The sequence below is a fragment of the Mandrillus leucophaeus genome, unplaced genomic scaffold (assembly GCF_000951045.1).
Source record: "Mandrillus leucophaeus isolate KB7577 unplaced genomic scaffold, Mleu.le_1.0 Scaffold60, whole genome shotgun sequence".
Taxonomy (NCBI): domain Eukaryota; kingdom Metazoa; phylum Chordata; class Mammalia; order Primates; family Cercopithecidae; genus Mandrillus; species Mandrillus leucophaeus.
In genome coordinates, this window is record NW_012106475.1 from 6,542,136 (window position 1) to 6,562,205 (window position 20,070).

General features: G+C 38.7%; 1 protein-coding gene across 1 annotated transcript in view; it reads left to right on the top strand.

Annotated features, from left to right (window-relative positions):
- The window catches only part of SOS2 (son of sevenless homolog 2 (Drosophila)), a 112,613-nt gene that overhangs the window by 6,067 nt on the left and 86,476 nt on the right, over positions 1-20,070 (top strand). Inside the window, exon 2 of the mRNA XM_011999760.1 lies at positions 18,858-18,983. Within this exon, the coding sequence (XP_011855150.1) occupies positions 18,951-18,983 (33 nt within the window). The 5' untranslated portion in view covers positions 18,858-18,950. The remainder of the gene's footprint in view (positions 1-18,857; positions 18,984-20,070) is intronic.

The following is a 20,070-nucleotide window of genomic DNA, read 5'->3' on the forward strand; positions in this document are numbered from 1 at the left end:
GACGGAGTCTCGCTCTGTCGCCCAGGCTGGAGTGCAGTGGCGCGATCTCGGCTCACTGCAAGCTCCGCCTCCTGGGTTCACGCCATTTTCCTGCCTCAGCCTCCCGAGTAGCTGGGACTACAGGCGCCCGCCACCTCGCCCGGCTAGATTTTTGTATTTTTAGTAGAGATGGGGTTTCACCGTGTTAGCCAGAATGATCTCGATCTCCTGACCTCGTGATCCGCCCACCTCGGCCTCCCAAAGTGCTGGGATTACAGGCGTGAGCCACCGCGCCCGGCCAGACCTCTTTCTTAAACATGGATGCTCAACTCTTTTTTTGAGACAAGGTTGCACTCTTATCACCTAGGATGGAGTGTAGTGGCAAGATCACAGCTCACTACAGCCTTAACCTCCTGGACTCAAGTGGTCCTCCCACCTCATCCACCGCCACCCCTATGTAGCTGGACTACAGGTGTGCCACCACACCCCAGCTAATTTTTTTTTTTTTTTCTTTTTTTTTTTTTAGATGGAGTCTCGCTTTTTCGCCAGACTGTAGTGCAGTGGTGCAATCTCGGCTCACTGCAACCTCCACCTCTCAGGTTCAAGCGATTCTCCTGCCTCCCAAGTAGCTGGTACTATAGGCATGCGCCACCACGCTCAACTAATTTCTTTGTATTTTAAGTAGAGACCGGGTTTCACCAATTGGCCAGGAAGGTCTCAATCTCTTGACCTTGTCATCTGCCTGCCTTGGCCTCCCAAAGTACTGGAATTACAGGGGTGAGCCACTGCACCCAGACCCAATTTTTTAAAAACTTTACACAAACTGGTCTCCAACTCTTGGGCCCAAGCATTCCTACTTCCTCAGCCTCCAAAGTGTTTGAGTTACAGGCATGAACCACCACGCCCCGCCAACTTTTTACTTGATATTTCCACATAGGCATCTCAGCCAACACTGAATCCTTTTCTTCCCCCGCAAACTTGTTCCTTTTGTAGTGGTTCACATATCAATAAACGGCTACTCCATCCTTCTGGTTGCTCAAACTAAAAATCTTAAGTTATTCTTGAATATTGTCTTTTTTTATACCACACATCTAATTTGTCAGCACATCCTTTTAGCTCTACTTCAAACTATAACTATAGTTACCGTTTTATACTTTTTGACTTTTACCACCTGGAACCAAGTCATCATCACCAATCTCCTGGAATATTGAAATATCTTTTCAACTGGTCTCTGCTCATCTACTCTTGCCCTATTTAGTTTTTGGGTTTTTTTTTCCCCAAACACAATAGAGATAAGTGAGATCATTTCACTCCTTTGTTCAAAACCCTTTCAGTGCTTCTCAGAATAAAAGTTAGTCTTCCCAAAGGTTTGCTAGGTCCTCTGCATTCTGGGACTGCCCCACCTCCTGCTTTTACCTCTCTGACCTCTTTAATATTGTCCTTTGTTTGTTCTGCTTCTGCCCCATACTAGCTTTCTTGTTTCTATAACATAGACATGTTTTTAGTCTTAGGACTTTTGTACTTGCTGAATTTTCTACCTGAAACACTCTTCCCTTAGATAATCACCTGACTGGCCCTTTTACCTCCTTTAGGTCTTTATAGTCAAGCATCATTTTCTTGGAGAGATTTTCTCTTACAGCCTATCTAAAACTGCTACATCCTCCTGCTTCCCAGACAGTCCCACATCAATGTTCACAGTGTTTTCTCTCTTAAACCTGTATCTCCAATATAAATGGTATATCCAGTTCTCAATCCAGAAACCTAGTCATCATTCTTCCCCTCTTTCTAACATCTATTCATCACTGAATCTACTTGATTCTTTCTCCTAAATTAGGAGTTTTCTAACTTTTTTTGCTGTGTATCCCAAAAGAATTTTGAAAAACTTGCACATTTTTATGCTGACATCTGGAAATTTCCATTTTACATTTAAATAGTTGCAGTAGATGTAATTTTATATGTGTTGTAAATACTCATGTTTTAAGGAAAAACAGTTCCATCAGTCTTTTAAATGTGCTGAATGGAATTTAAATACGAAAATAATTTGATATCCACCATCATCTTTTAAAAATACACATGAAAAGTGTGTCTTTAAAAGTTGGAAATCTTACACTGTCCTTTTTTCTCTGTGAACTTTTTTCATTATATTTCCCCTACATAATTCTAATATAATATTTTTAGACTTGAGTCTTTAATCCCTCTTTTTAATTTATACTTCTTTACAACCACAAAAAAGTCTACATACTGAGTTTAAAAAGATTTTCCCTACGACCGTAAAGCTTTAAAACCTGTCTTTTGAACTGAATTATTATTATTATTATTAAAGTCTCATTCTGTCACTCACCCAGGCTGGAGTACAGTGGCATGATCATGGCTCACTGCAGCTTCAACCTTCCAGGCTCAAGCGATCTTCCCACTTCAACCTCCTGAATAGCTAGGACTGCAGGCACATGCCACCACACTTGGCTAATTTTTAAAAAATCTTAGAGATGCTTTCTTTTTATTTTCGTGGGCCTGTCCCCTCAGGAAGATGTGTTTTTCGACAGTAGGCTAGAGGATGGAAGAGGTAAGATACTTAAATGAAAATATTTGTAATTGTCTCTTTGTTTAGTGTCCTAGGATTTATGTATTGCACTTCAGAGCAACATGTGTATACTATAGAGAATTTCAAGATAAGTGAGAGATCCGCCTTTCTTAGTAAAATGGAAGGGCAGCTGTGAAAGGAGAGGTGTAAAAGGAGACCCTGCTTTACTCACTATGTGCGGACACCTTGTCAGACAGATCTTCTTTAGGAAAGAGTACATATGGCTGTTTAGAAAGTATCCTGACAGACGTGGGTGTTTGGCCCCGGGACTGATTAAACATAAGTGAATGAAACAAATTTAATAGTGATCTTTTCCCAGTTCACAGGGGGAAAAAAGCTATTTTTTTTTTCAATTTTATTTTTCTTCTATAAATTAGAAAAAACAATCTTTGTTGTCTGCTGCAGTTTACTTGCTAGTGAGTAGTGAAAGATTGTAAAATAAGTGAACGAGTGATAATGGGGGTTTTAAAGGGAAAATGGCTTTTAATAGTTTTTGGTTTTTGTCTTACAAACATGTTCCTGTAGTTTGATTTTAAGTTTTAAAGTCATTACTAGCATTGTCCCTGCTGTGATAGAATATATGTCTTAATATTTCATGTTCTGCAAAGAACACTGATTTCTAAATGATCTGCCACTGGAACAAGTTGGGAACCATTTATCTAGCCTGTACTATCCTGGGTTTACAGGCAAATGGCCTGCCTTTATGGGAAGGTGCTTCTAGGTCATGTGCCATTCACAGAAAACTTTGATGACAAAAAGTTTTGCTTCAGCTAATCTTTTTTACATATTTGATTATATTATGGTAAGCTCTCACCTAATATTAAGTAGAAATAGCTTCTTGGCCTGTACTTATTTGCATTTTAAATAAACTTACGTTGTGAAAGCCTGCTGAAAGTACCTAATTAAGAGCATGGACTCTGAAAAGTATTAGTAGACAGTGGGAGGAATAGAGAAACATAAGAGAGGGAATTCCCTCATTTATAAAGTTGTATGAGAACCAGGTCTCCAGATACATATCCAGTGAAACGAAAACAAATTTTATGGAGTTTAAAAGCTTTTTCAGTATCCAGATAATTTCAGTGAGGCCAAGAGATCTGTTTGCTGCTGTGAATCTGTTTAACAAGTATTTACTGAGTGCTTTCTTTATGCAGGGTCTGTTTTGTTTTTTTTTTTTTTTTTGAGACGGAGTCTCTCTCTGTCGCCCAGGCTAGAAGTGCAGTGATGCAGTCTCAGCTCACTGCAAGCTCCACCTCCCAGGTTCACGCCATTCTCCTGCCTCAGCCTTCCTAGTAGCTGGGACTACAGGCCACCACGCCTAGCTAATTTTTTGTGTGTGTTTTTAGTAGAGACGGGGTTTCATGTTAGCCAGGATGGTCTCAGTCTCCTGACCTCGTGATCCACCCGCCTCAGCCTCCCAAAGTCCTGGGATTACAGGCGTGAGCCACTGCGCCTGACCCAGTGCAGGGTCTGTTCTTTTAATGACATACTAGATTACCTGTATGCTAAGAATACAGGTGTAGGGAAATAGGAGGAGACCAAAAGCAAGAAATGGGAGCTGATGTGGTAGTGCCCACCTGTAGTCCCAGCCACAAGGGAGGCTGAGGTGGAAGGATCCCTTGAGCCCAGGAGTTTGAGACACCACTGCACTCCAGCCTGGGTGACAGAGCAAGATTCTGTCTCCACACCTCTCCCCTGCCCCCCAAAAAACAAACAAGAAGTGATTCCTGATCTTAATGAGTTTAGAGTATACAACTATGGTTTCAATTCTTGCTTATACACTTTGATTAGAAAAATGTTGCCTTAGAATATTACATTTTAGAATTATTTTTAAAAACTTTATTGGGATATAATTGATATAAATTATATATTTACAGTGCATACAATTACAATGTACAATTTGATTTCAACAATGTGATAAGTTATATATACACAGTAAAACCATCCCAATAAAGCTAGTAGACATATCCTTCAGCCCCATAAATTTCCTCTTGACTGTAAACTCCCTCCTGTTTCTCCCCACTCTCAGGAGACATCCCAAGCCATCACTAATCTGTTTGCTTTCATTATCGATTGCATTTTCTAGAGTTTTATATTAATACTAATAGAATCATACTGTAAATACTCATTTTTTTCAATCTGGCTTCTTTCAGCATGATTATTTTGAGATTCATTTATGTTGCATGTATCAGTAGTTCATTCCTTTTTATTGCCCAGTAGTGTATTCCATTGTGTAGATATACTGTGGCTTGTTTATCCATTCACTTATTTATGTACATTTAGTTTTTCAGATCTTGGCTATTCAAATAAAACTAGTCTTGGCCTCCCAAAGTGCTGGGATTATAGGCGTGAACCACCACGCCTGGCTGCTTAACTTTTTAAGAAACTATCAAACTGTTTTCTAAAGTGGTTGTAGTTTTACATTCCCACCAGCAATATAAGAGATCCTGCTCCTCCTGCCAACACTTGGTAATTTAATTTTAGCCATTCTAATAGCAGTGTAATGGTATTTTGTGGTTTTAGTTTGCATTTCCCCAGTGATTAATGATGTTGAACATCTTTCATGTTTTTATTTACCTTCCATATATCTTCTTTGGTGAAGTGTTTGTTCAGATCTTTCGCCCATTTTTGTTGAGTTGTTTTGTTTTTTGTTTTTTTTGGCGGGGGGTGGAGTCTTGCTCTGTCACCTAGGCTGGAGAGCAGTGGCACAGTCTCAGCTCACTGCAACCTCCGCCTTCTGAGTTCAAGTGATTCTTTCCCCTCAGCCTCCCAAGTAGCTGGGATTACAGGCACCCACCACCATGCCCTGCTAATTTTTGTATTTTTAGTAGAGACAGGGTTTTGCCGTGTTGCCCAGGTTGGTCTCAAACTCTTGGCCTCAAGGAATCCACCCACCTTGGCCTCCCAAAGTGCTGGAATTACAGGCATAAACCATCTCACTCGGCCCCCTATTTTTTTTTTCTTTTTATGGGGGTTTCATTATATACCATTCTCTTAATACTATCTTTTTATCTTTTTCTTTCTTTCTTTCTTTTTTCTTTTTAAGAGGTAGGGTCTTGCTATGTTGCCTAGGCTGGTCTTAAGCTCCTGGCCGCAAGTGATCTTCCTGCCTCAGCCTTCCAAAGTACTGGGACTATAGGCATAAGCCACTGCACCTGGTTTATACTATCTTTTGGAGAACAAAAGTTTTAAATTTTTATCAGTTTGTTTTTTTAGGGACTGTGCCATTAGTGTCATATTTAGGAAATCTTTGCCTAACCCAGGGTTACAAAAATTTTCCCTTCTAGAAATTTTTTATTTATTTATTTTAATTTTCAGAAATTGAGATAAGGTCTCACTGTGTTGCCCAGGCTGGTCTCGAACTCTTGGCCTAAAGTGATCCTTCAGCCTCGGCCTCCCAAAGTTTTGCGATTATAGGTGTGATCCACCATACCTGGCCTGTTCTAGAAATTTTGTGGTTAAATTTTATTTTTATATCTATGACCCATTTGAATCACTTTTTCTTTCTTTTTTTTTTTTTAAAATATCTCACCCTGTCTTATGGTGCTGGTCAAATCATTTTATATATGGTGTGATAATTCTGCATATGGTATGTTTGTTTTTTTGCATGTGGATTATCTGTTTTTTCTGTGACCATTTATTGAAAAGGCTATTCTTTTTCCTTTGCTAAAGGTCTTCATGCTTTTATTTAAAAAATCAGTTGCCCACATATGTGTGGTTTTATTTCTGGATTCTCTATTCTGTTCTATTGATCGTTTCACTTATCTTTATGTCAGTGCCATACTGTTTTGGTTACCATAGCTTTATAGAAATCTTTGAAATCAGGTAGTGTTAGCCCTTCAACTTTATTCTTCTTTAGAGTTGTTTTAGCTATTCTAGGACCTTTGTATTTCCATAAGAATTTTTAAATCGACATACCAGTTTCTACAAAAAAGCTTGCTGGAATTTTGATTGAGATTGTCTTGCATCTACAGATCATTTGGGAGAAATTGACATTATAACAGTGTTGAGTCTTCCAACTCATAGCTTATTTCTTCATTTATTTCTTTAATTCCTATCAGCAGCATATTGTATTTTTATTTTTATTTATTTATTCATTTTTATTGTATTTTATTTTTATTTTTTGAGATTGAGTCTCAGTCTGTGACCCAGGCTGGAGTGCGATGGCACAATCTCAGCTCACTGTAACCTGCGTCTCCTGGATTCCAGCGATTCTCCCACCTCAGCCTCCAGAGTAGCTGGCCGGCTAATGTTTGTACTTTTGGTAGAGATGGGGTTTCACCATGTTGGCCAGGCTGGTCTTGAACTCCTGAACTCAGGTGATCTTCCTGCCTTGGCCTCCCAAAGTGCTGGGATTACAGGTGTGAGCCACCGTGCTCTGCCAGTATTTTGTAGTTATAGTGTATATCCTTCAACTAAAATTTATTATTTTCTTTTTAAATTGAATTTTAATATTTCATAATGGGCTGGGTATGGTGGCTCACGCCTGTAATCCCAGCACTTCGGGAGGCTGAGGCAGGCAGATTACCTGAGCTCAGGAGTTTGAGACTAGCCTGGCCAACATGGTGAAACCCTATCTCTACTGAAAATACAAAAATTAGCTGGGCGTGGTGGTGCGCACCTGTAGTCCCAGCTACTTGGGAGGCTGAGGCAGGCGAATCTCTTGAATCCGGGAGGCGGAAGTTGCAGTGAGCCAAGATCACTGCCCTACACTCCAGCCTGGGCAATAGAGCAAGACTCCATCTCAAAAAAAAAAAAACAAAAACAAACCAAAACCCCAAAACATTTTATAATGAAAACATTGCCAGTATTCTTAATCGATGTTTGAGATATTTGCATCCTTGTGGAAATCTTGGCAATGGAATGAAGAATTTGGCAAAAATAAATATCAGTCAGACTGTGTATCCAAAAGGATTTATTTCTACATTGTACCTGAAGCTCAAATGTTAATTAATGAACAAGTGTATTAGCAAGATTTTTAATTTAAATGTGAAGATGAAAAACTGAAAAATATAAATTAGGAAATAACATTTCTATAACTTGTTAAGTGTAGTGGTTTATCAGGTTAAAAAGTTAAAGTGCTTTTGTGTGTCTACACATGGATTTATAGTATGAGACTATTCTATTTATAGTGTTATATGTAAGGAAATGCCTTCTGGCAATTTGAAAATATGGTGTAACTAAAATACAGGTCTGACTTGTTAATCTACTGTTAAAGACTGGAAATTATTTTAATTGCTCTTTTTCTGACTAGTCTTTCAAAAAAATATGATAGGCAAATTGGTTCTGTTGTGGTAATTTTATGTTTACTGTCTCTGTGGAAGTGTAAAGCATGGTTCTCTTCCATCATCTTCTTGATGTCCTATTACAGTATTTATGGGTGAGATTTTAATATTGCGTATTTATTTTTATGACTGTTTTTGTATTTGAAATTAAGAAGTTTGGCATAAGAAACTTTGATGCTTGATGTCCAAATTGCTTTGTAGCTTATTTAACAAAATCATAATCACAGAAAAAGAATCCATCCCAGTTAGACATTATCTTAATTCTCATGTTCATCATTTTCACTGAGTGGGGCCCCTGGCTTTTTATGGAAAGATGTAAGAAACAACCTTGCCCCAGGGAGAGGGGGTCCTGAGGAGGCAGGAGGATTGTTTGAGCCAAGGAGTTGGTTACCAGCCTGAGCAATTTAGGTAGGCCTCATCTTTTAAAGGAAAAAAAAAGAAACGGCCTTATGAAGTCCACTGCCACACTTGCAATATAAATGTTTATTTATTTAGAGATGGAGTCTCATTATGTTTGGAAGCCTGAAACTCCTAGGCCTAAGGAATCCTCCCACCTTAGCCACTAAGAGTAGCTGGGACTACAGGTATCCCACTATGCCCAGTTAAATGTCTATTTTTCCAAAAATGTCATTTTAAAATCAATTGATCTATTAGAAATGTATGGTTAAAATGTAATTAAGTTATCTCTGGCTGTGTTAAAGAAGTGCAGGGTATAAGAGGAAATATTTATTTTCCCAAAACCTAATTTGAATTTATTAGAAAATATGTTAGAAACATATTTCTAACATAGAAACATATTAGAAAGCCTGATTTTTTGGATATCGGTCCTGTGTGAATTTCCAACTGCCTTACTGTTAGACTTTTTGGACCAGACTTCTTCAAAGAGTAGTCTTTTCTTACCATGGCCTTCCATTTCCCCATTCCCCAATTCAAAATTATTTTTATCAATTAGTTTGTATTTTGTCAAAATTATTTATATAAACAAAAAGATAATTAGCTCTGACTTCCCCCTTAAACACAAAATTTTCTGTTTCCTAAAGAAAACCACTTTAACTTTTCAAAGTGATTTATTTACTTCTATATTTCTAAGAAAGAAAACGTGCTTATATTGTTATTTCTTGTTTTTTTTTTTGTTTGTTTGTTTGTTTTTTGCTGTTTTGGATGTTTTCTGTTGAGTTCCTACCATGGAGGGTAAGGATTTAATATTCTTTTCTCTCTCTCTCTCTCTTTTTTTTTTTAAGGCAGGGACCCACTCTGTTGTCCAGGCTGGAGTGCAGTGGCACGAAGTATTTAATATTCTTTAATATGCACATACATTCCCCTCCAACCACACACACTTTGCATTTTCTCTTCCCCCACTTCAAGTTATATCTTAATTTGAGTTGGATTAATATTCAAAGTTTACATTATTATGACTGTAAATGCTATTTTTGGGGGTTTTTTTGTGGGCGGAGGAAGGGAGGGGGAACAGGGTCTCACTCTGTCGCCCAGGTTGGAGTGCAGTGGCACAATCTCCACTCACTGCAACCTCCACCTCCCGGGTTCCAGCTGAGATTACAGGCACGTGCCACCAGGCCCAGCTAATTTTTGTATTTTTAGTAGAGATGGGGTTTCACTGTGTAGGCCAGGCTGGTCTTGAGTTCCTGGCCCCAAGTGATCCACCCCCACCTTGGCCTCCCAAAGTGCTGAGATCATAGGCGTGAACCACCGCACCCGGCCTGTAAATGCTATTTAATCTTTTTCTTTTCTAACTCACTGCTTTTACTGGAGTTATTAATTATCTTGTTTTCTTGTTTGTGTGTTTTTCTATGTAGTATACTTGTTACCAAATTGAAACTTTTTACCAGTTTTCTAAATATCCTATCAAGATTTTCATCCCATTATATACTCTGTCAAGTTCATTTTCTTGAGACAGTCTCTCCCAGAGCCTTCTGACCTGCACCAGTGTGGACTGGTCACTTTTATTCCTGTTGTACAGCTCTCATCCTATAATTTCCTTTCATTTTATGATGGTCATTCCTTTGACCTTTCTTCCCTATTGATTCCTTTATTTCCTTTATCCCATTTTTTTCTTTCTTGATTCATACCCTTGTTTTAGTGTAGTACAAATGACAGAAGCTTAATGATAAAGGCTACATAAGAGATAAAGTTTTTGACCTTATTCTATCTAAGAATGTCGTTTTAGCATGGCATTTGATATTGTTGGTGTCTTGGATTCCAGGCTGAACATCATTGCCATCTAGCTTCTAGTATTACTGTTGAAAGCTAATGTCTGCTTCTTGTATATAATCTGCTCCTCCTCACTTCCCTGTCCTCCCAGTCTTGTAGGATATTCTTTTTGTCTCCAGTGTCCTGACATTTAAATTTTGTTCAGTGACGTGGGCACTAGAAAAGCCCTTTAGACTTATTTTTTTGATAATTTCCCCACTCAATTTCCTCTGTTTGCTAGATGATTCTCAAACTTTTGAAAACCTTATTTATGGTGAAGTGTAACATATAATTAGAAAATGTTTAAAGGATAAATACACATTTTAAGGAACACCTATTTAACACTCAGGTTAGAAGACAGAACATTGTCAGCACTTTTCTCAGAATAACTCTTCAAAAGGTAACCACTTTTATGGTATTCACTGTTTTGATTTTCTTTCTTTTTGACACGGAGTCTCGCTCTGTTGCCAGGCTGGAGTACAGTGGCATGATCTCAGCTCACTGCAACCTCCACCTCCTGGTTTCAAATGATTCTCCTGCCTCAGCCTCCCGAGTAGCTGGGACTACAGGTGTGCACCACCACGCCCAGCTAATTTTTGTATTTTTAGTAAAGATGGGGTTTCACCATGTTGGCCAGGATGGTCTCGATCTCTTGACCTCGCGATCCGCCTGCCTTGGCCTCCCAAAGTGCTGGGATTACAGGTGCGAACCACTGCACCTGGCCTGTTTTGATTTTCTTTACAGTTTTTCCATCTCAGCATGTATCCCTTAACACCGTTGTTTATTTTTTTTCTGAATTTGTTTATTTTTTATTTTTGTATTTAATTTTGTCTGACTTTGTGAATGAAATCCCATTGTCTATTTTTATCTGGTTTCTTTCTGCCAACATTTTTTCAGGGTGCATCCACATTTTATCTAGCTGTCATTACTACTGCATTTTTTTGACTGTGTATATTCCATTGTATTAATAAGCCACAATATATCTGTCCCATTCTGGATGAATATTTGAATTCTTTTCTAGTTTTGGAAGGTATTATTAATAATGTTATTTATGAGCCTCCTAGCATATGTCTTCTGATAAACATGTGTGCTCATTTCTCTAGAGCAGTGCTGTCTAGAAGAGATATAATGTGAGCCACACATGTAATTTTAAATTTTCCCTCCTAGGCTGGGCATGGTGGCTCATGCCTATAATCCCAGCATTTTGGGAGGCCAAGGCAGGAGGATTGCTTGATCCCAGAAGTTCAAGGCCAGCCTGGGCAATATAGCAAGAACCTGTCTCAAAAATTAAAAAATGAATAAAATAAAATTTTCCTTCCTAAGTGAATTAATTAGTACAGGAACAAAAAAAAAACAAATACTACATGTTCTCATTTACAGGTGAGAGCTAAACATGGGTACCCATGGACATAAAGGTGTTAACAGTAGACACCAGGGACTAATAGACGGCGAGTACTATGCTCAGTACCTGGGTGATGGGATCGTTTGTACCCCAGACCTCAGCATGACACAATATACCTAGGTAACAAAATCTGCACATGTGCCCCCTTAATCTAAAATAAAAGTTAAAAAAGAAAATTATCATAGCCACAGTTGAAAAGTAAGAAGAAACAGATGAAGTTGATTTTAATAACATATTTAACCCAATAAATCTAATCATTTCAGCATGTGTCATAAAAATTGAGAATTTGACTTCTTATTTTAATACTAAATCCTTGAATCTGGTTTGTATTTTACACCAACATCCCATTTCCACTCAGTGGAGCTACGTTTGAGGTGTTCAGTACCCACATGAGGCTAGTATCTTCTTACATTGGACTGTGTAGTTCTAAAGAAATATATGTAGATCTATCCTGAATATATATATTCTATAGTGGAATTGCTCAGTCATAGAGTATACATATCTTGAACTTTAGTACTTTAATGGCAAAGTGTTTGAAAGTGGTTGAACCATTTTACATTCTAGTAGCAGTGTGTGATAGTTCCCATTGCTCCACATAGTTACCAACATTTGATATTACCAGAATTTTTAGTATTGCTGCCTGGTGAGCGGATAGTTTTCATGGTGGTTTAATTTGCATTTTTCTGATTACTTAAGAGCTAGAGCACTTTTAAATATATATATGGGCTATTTGAATTTCTTCTTTTGTGAAGTGCTAGTTTAAGGGCTTTTTGCCCATTTTTTTCTCTTGGGATTTTTATCATTTTTTTCTTACTGAACTTCTAGGAGTTCTCTATATATTCTGGACATAAGCCTTTTGTTATACGTACCACATATATCTTCTCCAACTCCGTAACTTGCCTTTTTACCTTCTTAAAGATGTCTTTTGATAAACCTAAATTTTAAAGTTTAATATAAAGTTTATCAGTTCTTTCCTTCATAGCTAGTAATTTTTTGTGTCCTATATAAGAAATCCTTTTCAATTCCTAAAATCATGAAGGTATTACCTAGTTTTACACTGTCAGAGCTTTATTGAGTATATTTATTTGTTAGGCCTAACATGCAGCTAGGATTGATTTTTGGTTAAAGGATGAAGTAGTAGTTGTTGATTTTATTTTTCTGCAGTGGTTCAACACTATTCATACACTTCCCTGCCTCCCCACAACTCTCTGCCCCACCTCATACTCCACAGTGCCATCTTTGGAAATAAGGGTCTATATATATGTGGGCTTGTTTGTGGACTCCGTTATGTCCCATTGATTTCTTTCTCTATCCTTATGCTATTGTCACATTCTTTATTACTGTAACTTTGTAATAAATCCTGACAACCATTGGAGCAAATCCTTGTACTTCCTTACAAACGTATGACTTTCTTGTCAATAAAAAAAAAGAATATATGACTGATTTTCTTAGCCTTTTGCACTTTTATGTACATTTTGAAATTATCTTGACATTTTTAGCAAAACAACCTGCTTGGTTTTGATTGTGATTTTATAACTGCATGGATCAATTTTGAGAGAACTCAGAGGTATACAACATTAATATTAAGTCTGACAGTTCACCAACATGGTATCATCTTTCATTTATTTAGCTCTTTTATTTTTCTTAAAGTCTAGTTTTCTCCCTAGGGGTCATGTGTACCTTATCATGTACTCAAGGTGCACAGTATTTTAAATTCTATTGTAAATGCTATTTAATTTTTTTTTTTTTTTTTTGAGACAAGGTCTCACTCTCACCCAAGCCGGAGTGCAGTAGCATAATCATGGCTCACTGCAGCCTTGACCTCCCGGGCTCAGGTGATCCTCCCACATCAGCCTCCTGTGTAGCTGGGACTATAGGTGTGTGCCACAATGTCTGGCTAATTTTTTGTAGAGGTGGGGTCCCCATGTTGCCCAGACTGGCCTTGAACTCCTGGGCTCAAGCGATCCTCCTGCCTCAGCTTCCCAAAGTGCTGGGATTATGGGAGTGAGCCACTGCACCTGGCCTAAAAATTTTGTTTGCTAGCTTTGTTGCTGGTACATAGAAAAGTTTATTTTTTATGAATTCAGATAATTTATCTGTACAATATTTTTGTCCTGCATGGGTGCGTTATTTTGTCCTCCATGGGTGCATGGATTCTTCAGAGAAACAGAATCAATAGGAAACACACACACACACACACACACACACACACACACACACAGAGGAAATTGGCTCATGAGATTATAGTGGCTGAGAAGTCCAAGATCTGCATTTGTCAAGTTGCAGACCCAGAAAAGCCAATAGTATAATTCTAGTCCTAGTCTGAAGGCCTGAGAACCAGAAGAGCTGATGGTATAAATTCCAGTCTGAGTCTGAGTCTGCAGGCAGAAGACTGATGTCCCAGCTCAAATACAGTTAGGCAGAGAGAAAGAATTCTTTCTTAGCCTTTTGTTCTATTCAGGCCTTCAGTCAAGTGGATAAGGCCACATTGGGGATGGGAGTCTGCTTTTCTCAGTCTACCAACTCAAATGTTAATTTCCTCCAGAAATACCCTGACAGACATACCCAGAAATAGTGTGTAACCAGTTATATGGGCACCCCAAAATTAACCATCACAATGGGCAGTCAGATGATCTGCAAATTTGTTTCTTCTTTACCAATTCTTAAATTTTCTTTTTCTTGGTTTACTGTACTAGCCAGGACCTCCAAATACAATGTGGAATAGAAATGGTAATAGAAAATATCCTTTTTCTTGATCTCAAAAGGAAGGTTGTCAGTGTCTTGTCTTACCATTAACTACGATTTTATTTTTTTTTTTTTTTTTTTTTTTTTTTTTTGAGATGGAATCTTGCTCTGTCGCTCAGGCTGGAGTGCAGTGGCGTGATCTCAGCTCACTGCAGCCTCTGCTTCCCGGTTCAATCGCTCTCCTGCCTCAGCCTCCTGAGTAGCTGGAACTACAAGCATCTGCCACCACACCGTCTAATTTTTGTATTTTTAGTAGAGACAGGGTTTCACCTTATTGGCCAGGTGGTCTCAAACTCTGACCTTGTGATCCCCCCGTCTCAGCCTCCCAAAGTGCTAGGATTACAGGTGGGAGCCACCACACCTGGCCTATTGTGGATTTTTAGTGTATATCCTTTATCAAACGAAAGAAGTTTACAAAGAGATTGTTTGTTTGTTTGTTTGTTTGTTTGAGACAGAGTCTCACTGTCACCCAGGCTGGAGTGCAGTGGCACGTGATCTCGGCTCACTGCAACCTCCACCTCCCAGGTTCAAGTGATTCTCCTGCCTCAGCCTCCCGAGTAGCTGGGACTACATGCACCTGCTACCACGTCTGGCTAATTTTTTGTAGTTTTGGTAGAGACGGGGTTTCTCCATGTTGGCCAGGCTGGCCTTGAACTCCTGACCTCAAGTGATCCACCTGCCTCGGCCTCAGAAGTGCTGGGATTATATGTGTGAGCCACCGTGCTGGGCCCACAAAGATATTTTATCATGAATGAGTGTTGAATTTTTTTCAAACGACTTTTCTACATATATATTGGGATGGTCATATTTTTCTTTTTCTTTCTCTCTCTTTTTTTTTGAGATGGAGTCTCACTCAGTCAGCTAGCCTGGAGTGCAGTGATCTCGGCTCACGGCAGCATCTGTCTACTGGGTTCAAGCAGTTCTCCTGCTTGGCCTTAGCCACCCAAGTAGCTAGGATTAGAGGCCTGTGCCACCAACCTAGCTAATTTTTATATTTTTAGTGGAGATGGGGTTTCACCATGTTGTCCAGGCTGGTCTCGAACTCCTGACCTCAGATGATCCACCCACTTCCGGCCTCCCGAAGTGCTGGGATTACAGGTGTGAGCCACTATGCCCGGCTGTGATAGTATAATCTTATTTGTATACATTATGGAATTTAGTTAGGTGATACTTAGGCTTTTTTGTTTTTCTGGATTCATAAGTGAAAATGGCCTATAATTTTCTTTTCTTTTAGGGATGAGGTCTTGCTCATTGCCCCAGGCTGGAGCGCAGTGGCACCATCATGGCTCACTGTAGCCTTGACCTTCTGGGCTCAAGTAATCCTCTTGCCTTAGCCTCCTGAGTAGCTGGGACTACAGGCACATGCCACCATGCCCAACTAATTTTTTATTTTGGAGAGATGGGGTCTTGCTATGTTGCTCAGGCTGGTCTGGAACTCCTGGCTTCAAGCGATCCTCTGACCTTGGCCTCCCAAAGTGCTGGGATTACAGGCATGAACCACTGCCCAGCTGAAAATGGCCTATAATTTTCATCTTTCTTTTTGAGTTTTTATATAAAGGCTAGTCCCAAAATAAATTGGAGAGTTTATCTTTTTTTAAAAAAAAATTTCTAAATTTTCGCTTAAGATTGTTGTATTACTTCCTTTATGTTTGATGAGTTTGTCAGTGAAGCCAGGTAGACCCATATGATGGGCTATAATGCAAGTCTCAACAAATTTCAAAAGATTGAAATCATAGAAAATTTATTTTCTGGCCAGGCATAGTGGCTTATGCCTATAATCTCAGCATTTTGGAAGCAGAGGTGGATGGATAGCTTGAGCTCAAAAGTTCAAGACCAGCTTGAGCTCACAAGTTCAAGACTAGCTTGAGGTCAAGCCTATAGTGAGCCATGATTGCGCTACTGCATTCCAATGTGGGTGGCAGAATGAGACTGTCTCAAAAAAATTAAATAAGTATATAAAATGAAAAAGAAAGTATGTTTTCTGACCACGTGATTATTATAGAAATCAATTTTAAAAACCTTTAAAAATATTTGCTTCTAGATTCTTAAGGTGAAAGAAGAAACCATAATGGAAATTAGAAACTATACTCCACCATTCTTATCCTTGGGTTCTTAATCTACAGATTCAGCCAACCTCAGATCAACAATATTTGGGAAAATAATGGATGGTTGCATTTGCACTGAACACATACAGACTTTTCTTTTGTCATTATTCCCTAAACAATACAATATAATCACTATTACATAGCATTTACATTGTATTAGGTGTTTTTTGTTTTTGTTTTTTCTTTTTGAGATGGAGTTTCGCTCTGTCACCCAGGCTGGAGTGCAGTGGCACGATCTCAGCTCACTACCAGCTTCAGCTCACTACCAACTCCACCTCCCGGGTTCACGCCATTCTCCTGCCTCAGCCTCCCGAGTGGCTGGGACTACAGGTGCCCACCACCACGCCCGGCTAATTTTGTTTTTGTATTTTTAGTAGAGAGAGGGTTTCACCGAGTTAGTCACGATGGTCTTGATCTCCTGACCTCATGATCCACCCACCTTGGCCTCCCAAAGTGCTGGGATTACAGGTGTGAGCCACCACACCCAGCCCATTGTATTAGGTGTTATAAGTAACCTAGAGATGATTTAAAGTATATGGGAGGATGTGGGTAGGTTGTATACAAATGTTACACCATTATATATAAAGGACTTGGGCATCCATGGATTTGGGTATCCACAGGTGTCCTGGAAGTACTTTCCCACAGATACTGAAGGATGACTGTATTTTGAACTGGATGATTACAAAAATATTCCATATGAAAATACGGGTTTTTACAAAAGTAGTTTTAGAGAAAACATACATATTAGAAAAGAAAGGTTGACAAAAATGAGCAAAGTGTCCATCTCAAGAAGTTGGCAAAAGAACCTAAGAAGCGGAAGAAATAATGAAGATTAAGCAAAAATAAATGAAATATAAAGCAAACATAAAATAGGATCATAAAAGCCAAGAGTTGGTTCTTTTAAAGATTAATAACATTGATAAACCTCTGAGATGCTGATCAAGAAAAGAACGAACACACAAAAACTAGTATTAGGAATGAAAGAAGGGATTTTACTATAAAGCCTATAGACTTACAAAATATGAGGCTATAATGCACAATTTTATGCTATTTTTTTTTGAGATGGAGTCACCGAGGCTGGAGTGCAGTGGTGCGATCTCTGCTCACTGCAACCTCTGCCTCCCAGGTTCAAGCAATTCTCCTGCCTTAGCCTCCTGAGTAACTGGGATTATAGGCACGCGCCACCACACCCAGCTAATTTTGTATTTTTAGTTTCACCATGTTGGCCAGGCTGGTCTCAAACTCCTGACCTCAGGTGATCCGTCTACCTCGGCCTCCCAATGTGCTGGGATTACAGGCGTTAGCCACTGTGTCTATGCTAATTTTTTTAAACTCTCATTTTGTTCAGGCATGGATCCCTTAGGAAATGGCAAAGTCTAAATCATAGGCTAATCATTTTTTGGCAATGGTCGGTTTAGTGGTAGGCATGTGATCTGATGTTAGGAAGAATTCTATGGTAAATTTTGAGACTTCAAATGAAATGGTTAACTTCAATTCTGTGTTCTTTGTGGGGAGGGTTTTAAATTACTTTTGCTTAACTATGAGGCTATTCAGGTTACCTATTATTGTGTTAGTGCTTCTGATTTCATGGCATAAAAATTTAAAACAGGCTGGGTGTGGTGGCTCATGCATATAATCCCAGTACTTTGGGAGGCTAAGGTGGGAGGATCACTTGAGCCCAGGAGTTCAAGACTAGTCTGGGCAACATGGTGAGACTTCATCTCTACAAAAAGTTTTAAAAATTAGCCAGGTTATGGTGGCACACACCTGTAGTGCCAGCTACTTGGGAGGCTGAGGTGGGAAGGTCACTTGAGCCCAGGTCTGCAGTGAGCCTGGGTGACAGAGTGAGACCCCGTCTCAAAAAAAGAAAAAAGAAAGCAATACTTTTTTATTATTTCTTTCAACAAATATTTATAGGACACCTACTGTATGCTAGGTACTATTATTTACCATATTTCTTATATCCAGTCAGAGAGGATTATTTTTTAGGACAAAAATTTAGAAACAAAAACGGCTCATTCCTAGAAGGATACAGCTGCTTAATAAAAAGAAAAGAAAAAAAAAAAAGAAAAGAAAAAACGGTAGGGGGCTCAGCATAGCTGGTGGTGGCAATGCTATTGTGAAAGCTGAGTAGTGCGTATTTCACAGAGCACCTCTGTAATTTGTAAAGGAGTATGGTTTTTCAGAGGTACCTTTATTCCTGGGATTCATGACCTGCATGGACTTCAAGTAGGTTTGTTGACTTCAGGGTATCCACAATTCCTCTGAAATTGTATCGAGTAGTTTATGTGTATATGCTTTTTGGTGATAGAGAAGAGAGGGTTCAATGACTTTCCGTAGATTTTTCAAAGGGTCCAAAAATATTTAAGAACCACTGCTCTGTGGGTTAAGAAAAGTTTACAGAGACCAACAAATAGTTTTTTTCTTCATTTTGTGTTTTATGTCTGTTTTGAGTAACCATTATAGTAAAATATTAATTATGTGTAAGATTCTCTTTGACTTTTGTTCAATTTATATTATTTTGCCATTACTTTAACTGATAACTTTTTTTAAAGGTTCAGGAACAAGTGCATCCCACTCTCTCAGCTAATGAAGAGTCTCTCTATTATATTGAAGAGCTGATTTTTCAGCTGCTTAATAAATTATGCATGGCCCAGCCAAGGACTGTTCAAGATGTAGAGGTAAAAATTATGTTGTCATTTCAAGAAGTCATTCAACCACTGTATGAATTAATTTTTGTATCTATATCATTCTAAATTGTTGTGGAAACTAAAATCATTGAAATTATGCATGAGATATATGATCAGTTTGTTTTTGACAACAACATCAAGGCAGTTCATTGAGGAAAGGCAAATTTTTCAGAAAAAAAAGTCCTAGAACAACTGGGTGCATTTATGAGGGGAAAAAACCTTGAAACCTATCTCATGCCGTAGACAAAAATTAATTCAAAATGGATCATGGCCTTAGACAACAGCTAAACTACAAGATTTCTAGAAGAAAATTCTGGAAAATATCTTCATAATCTGGGATTAGGCACATGTTTTTTAGAGAGGATTCAAAACATAGTACTTTATATTTAATAATAAGGCCAGGTGCGGTGGCTCACGCCTGTAATCCCAGTACTTTGGCTGACTGAGACGGGAGAATTGCTCGAGCTCAGGAATTTGATACCAGCCTGGGCAATATAGGGAGACCCCGTCTCTACAAAAAGTTTAACAATTAGCCAGGCCTAATGGCATGTGTCCGTAGTTCCAGCTACTCAGAGGCTGAGGCAGAGGATTGCTTGAGCCCAGGAAATCAAGGTTGCAGTGAGCCATGATCATACCACTGCACTCTAGCTAGGGTGAGAGAGGGAAACTCGGTCTCAAAAAAACAAAACAAAGAAGAAAATAGATGAGAAATTAAAAAGATGTAGTCATAAACTAGTGGAAAACGTAGAGCTTGAATCCAGAATATATTAAAAACTACTGCAAATCAATAATGAAAAAGACACTTTTCTCCCCTAAAGGGGCAAAAGTCTTAAACAGAAACATGTAAAAGAAGATTTACTAATATTCAGTAAGCACGTGAAAAGGCGCTGAAGCTCGTAAGTGATCAGGGAAATAGAAATTAAAACCACGATGAGATACTGTTTCCCACCCACTAAAAAGGATAAAATTAAAGACTGATTACACCAAATGTTGGTGAGAATGTAGAGCAGCTAGCTCTTTCTGTCTTTTCTTTTCTTCCTTTCCTTTCCTTTCCTTTCTTTTTTTTTTTTTTTTTTTT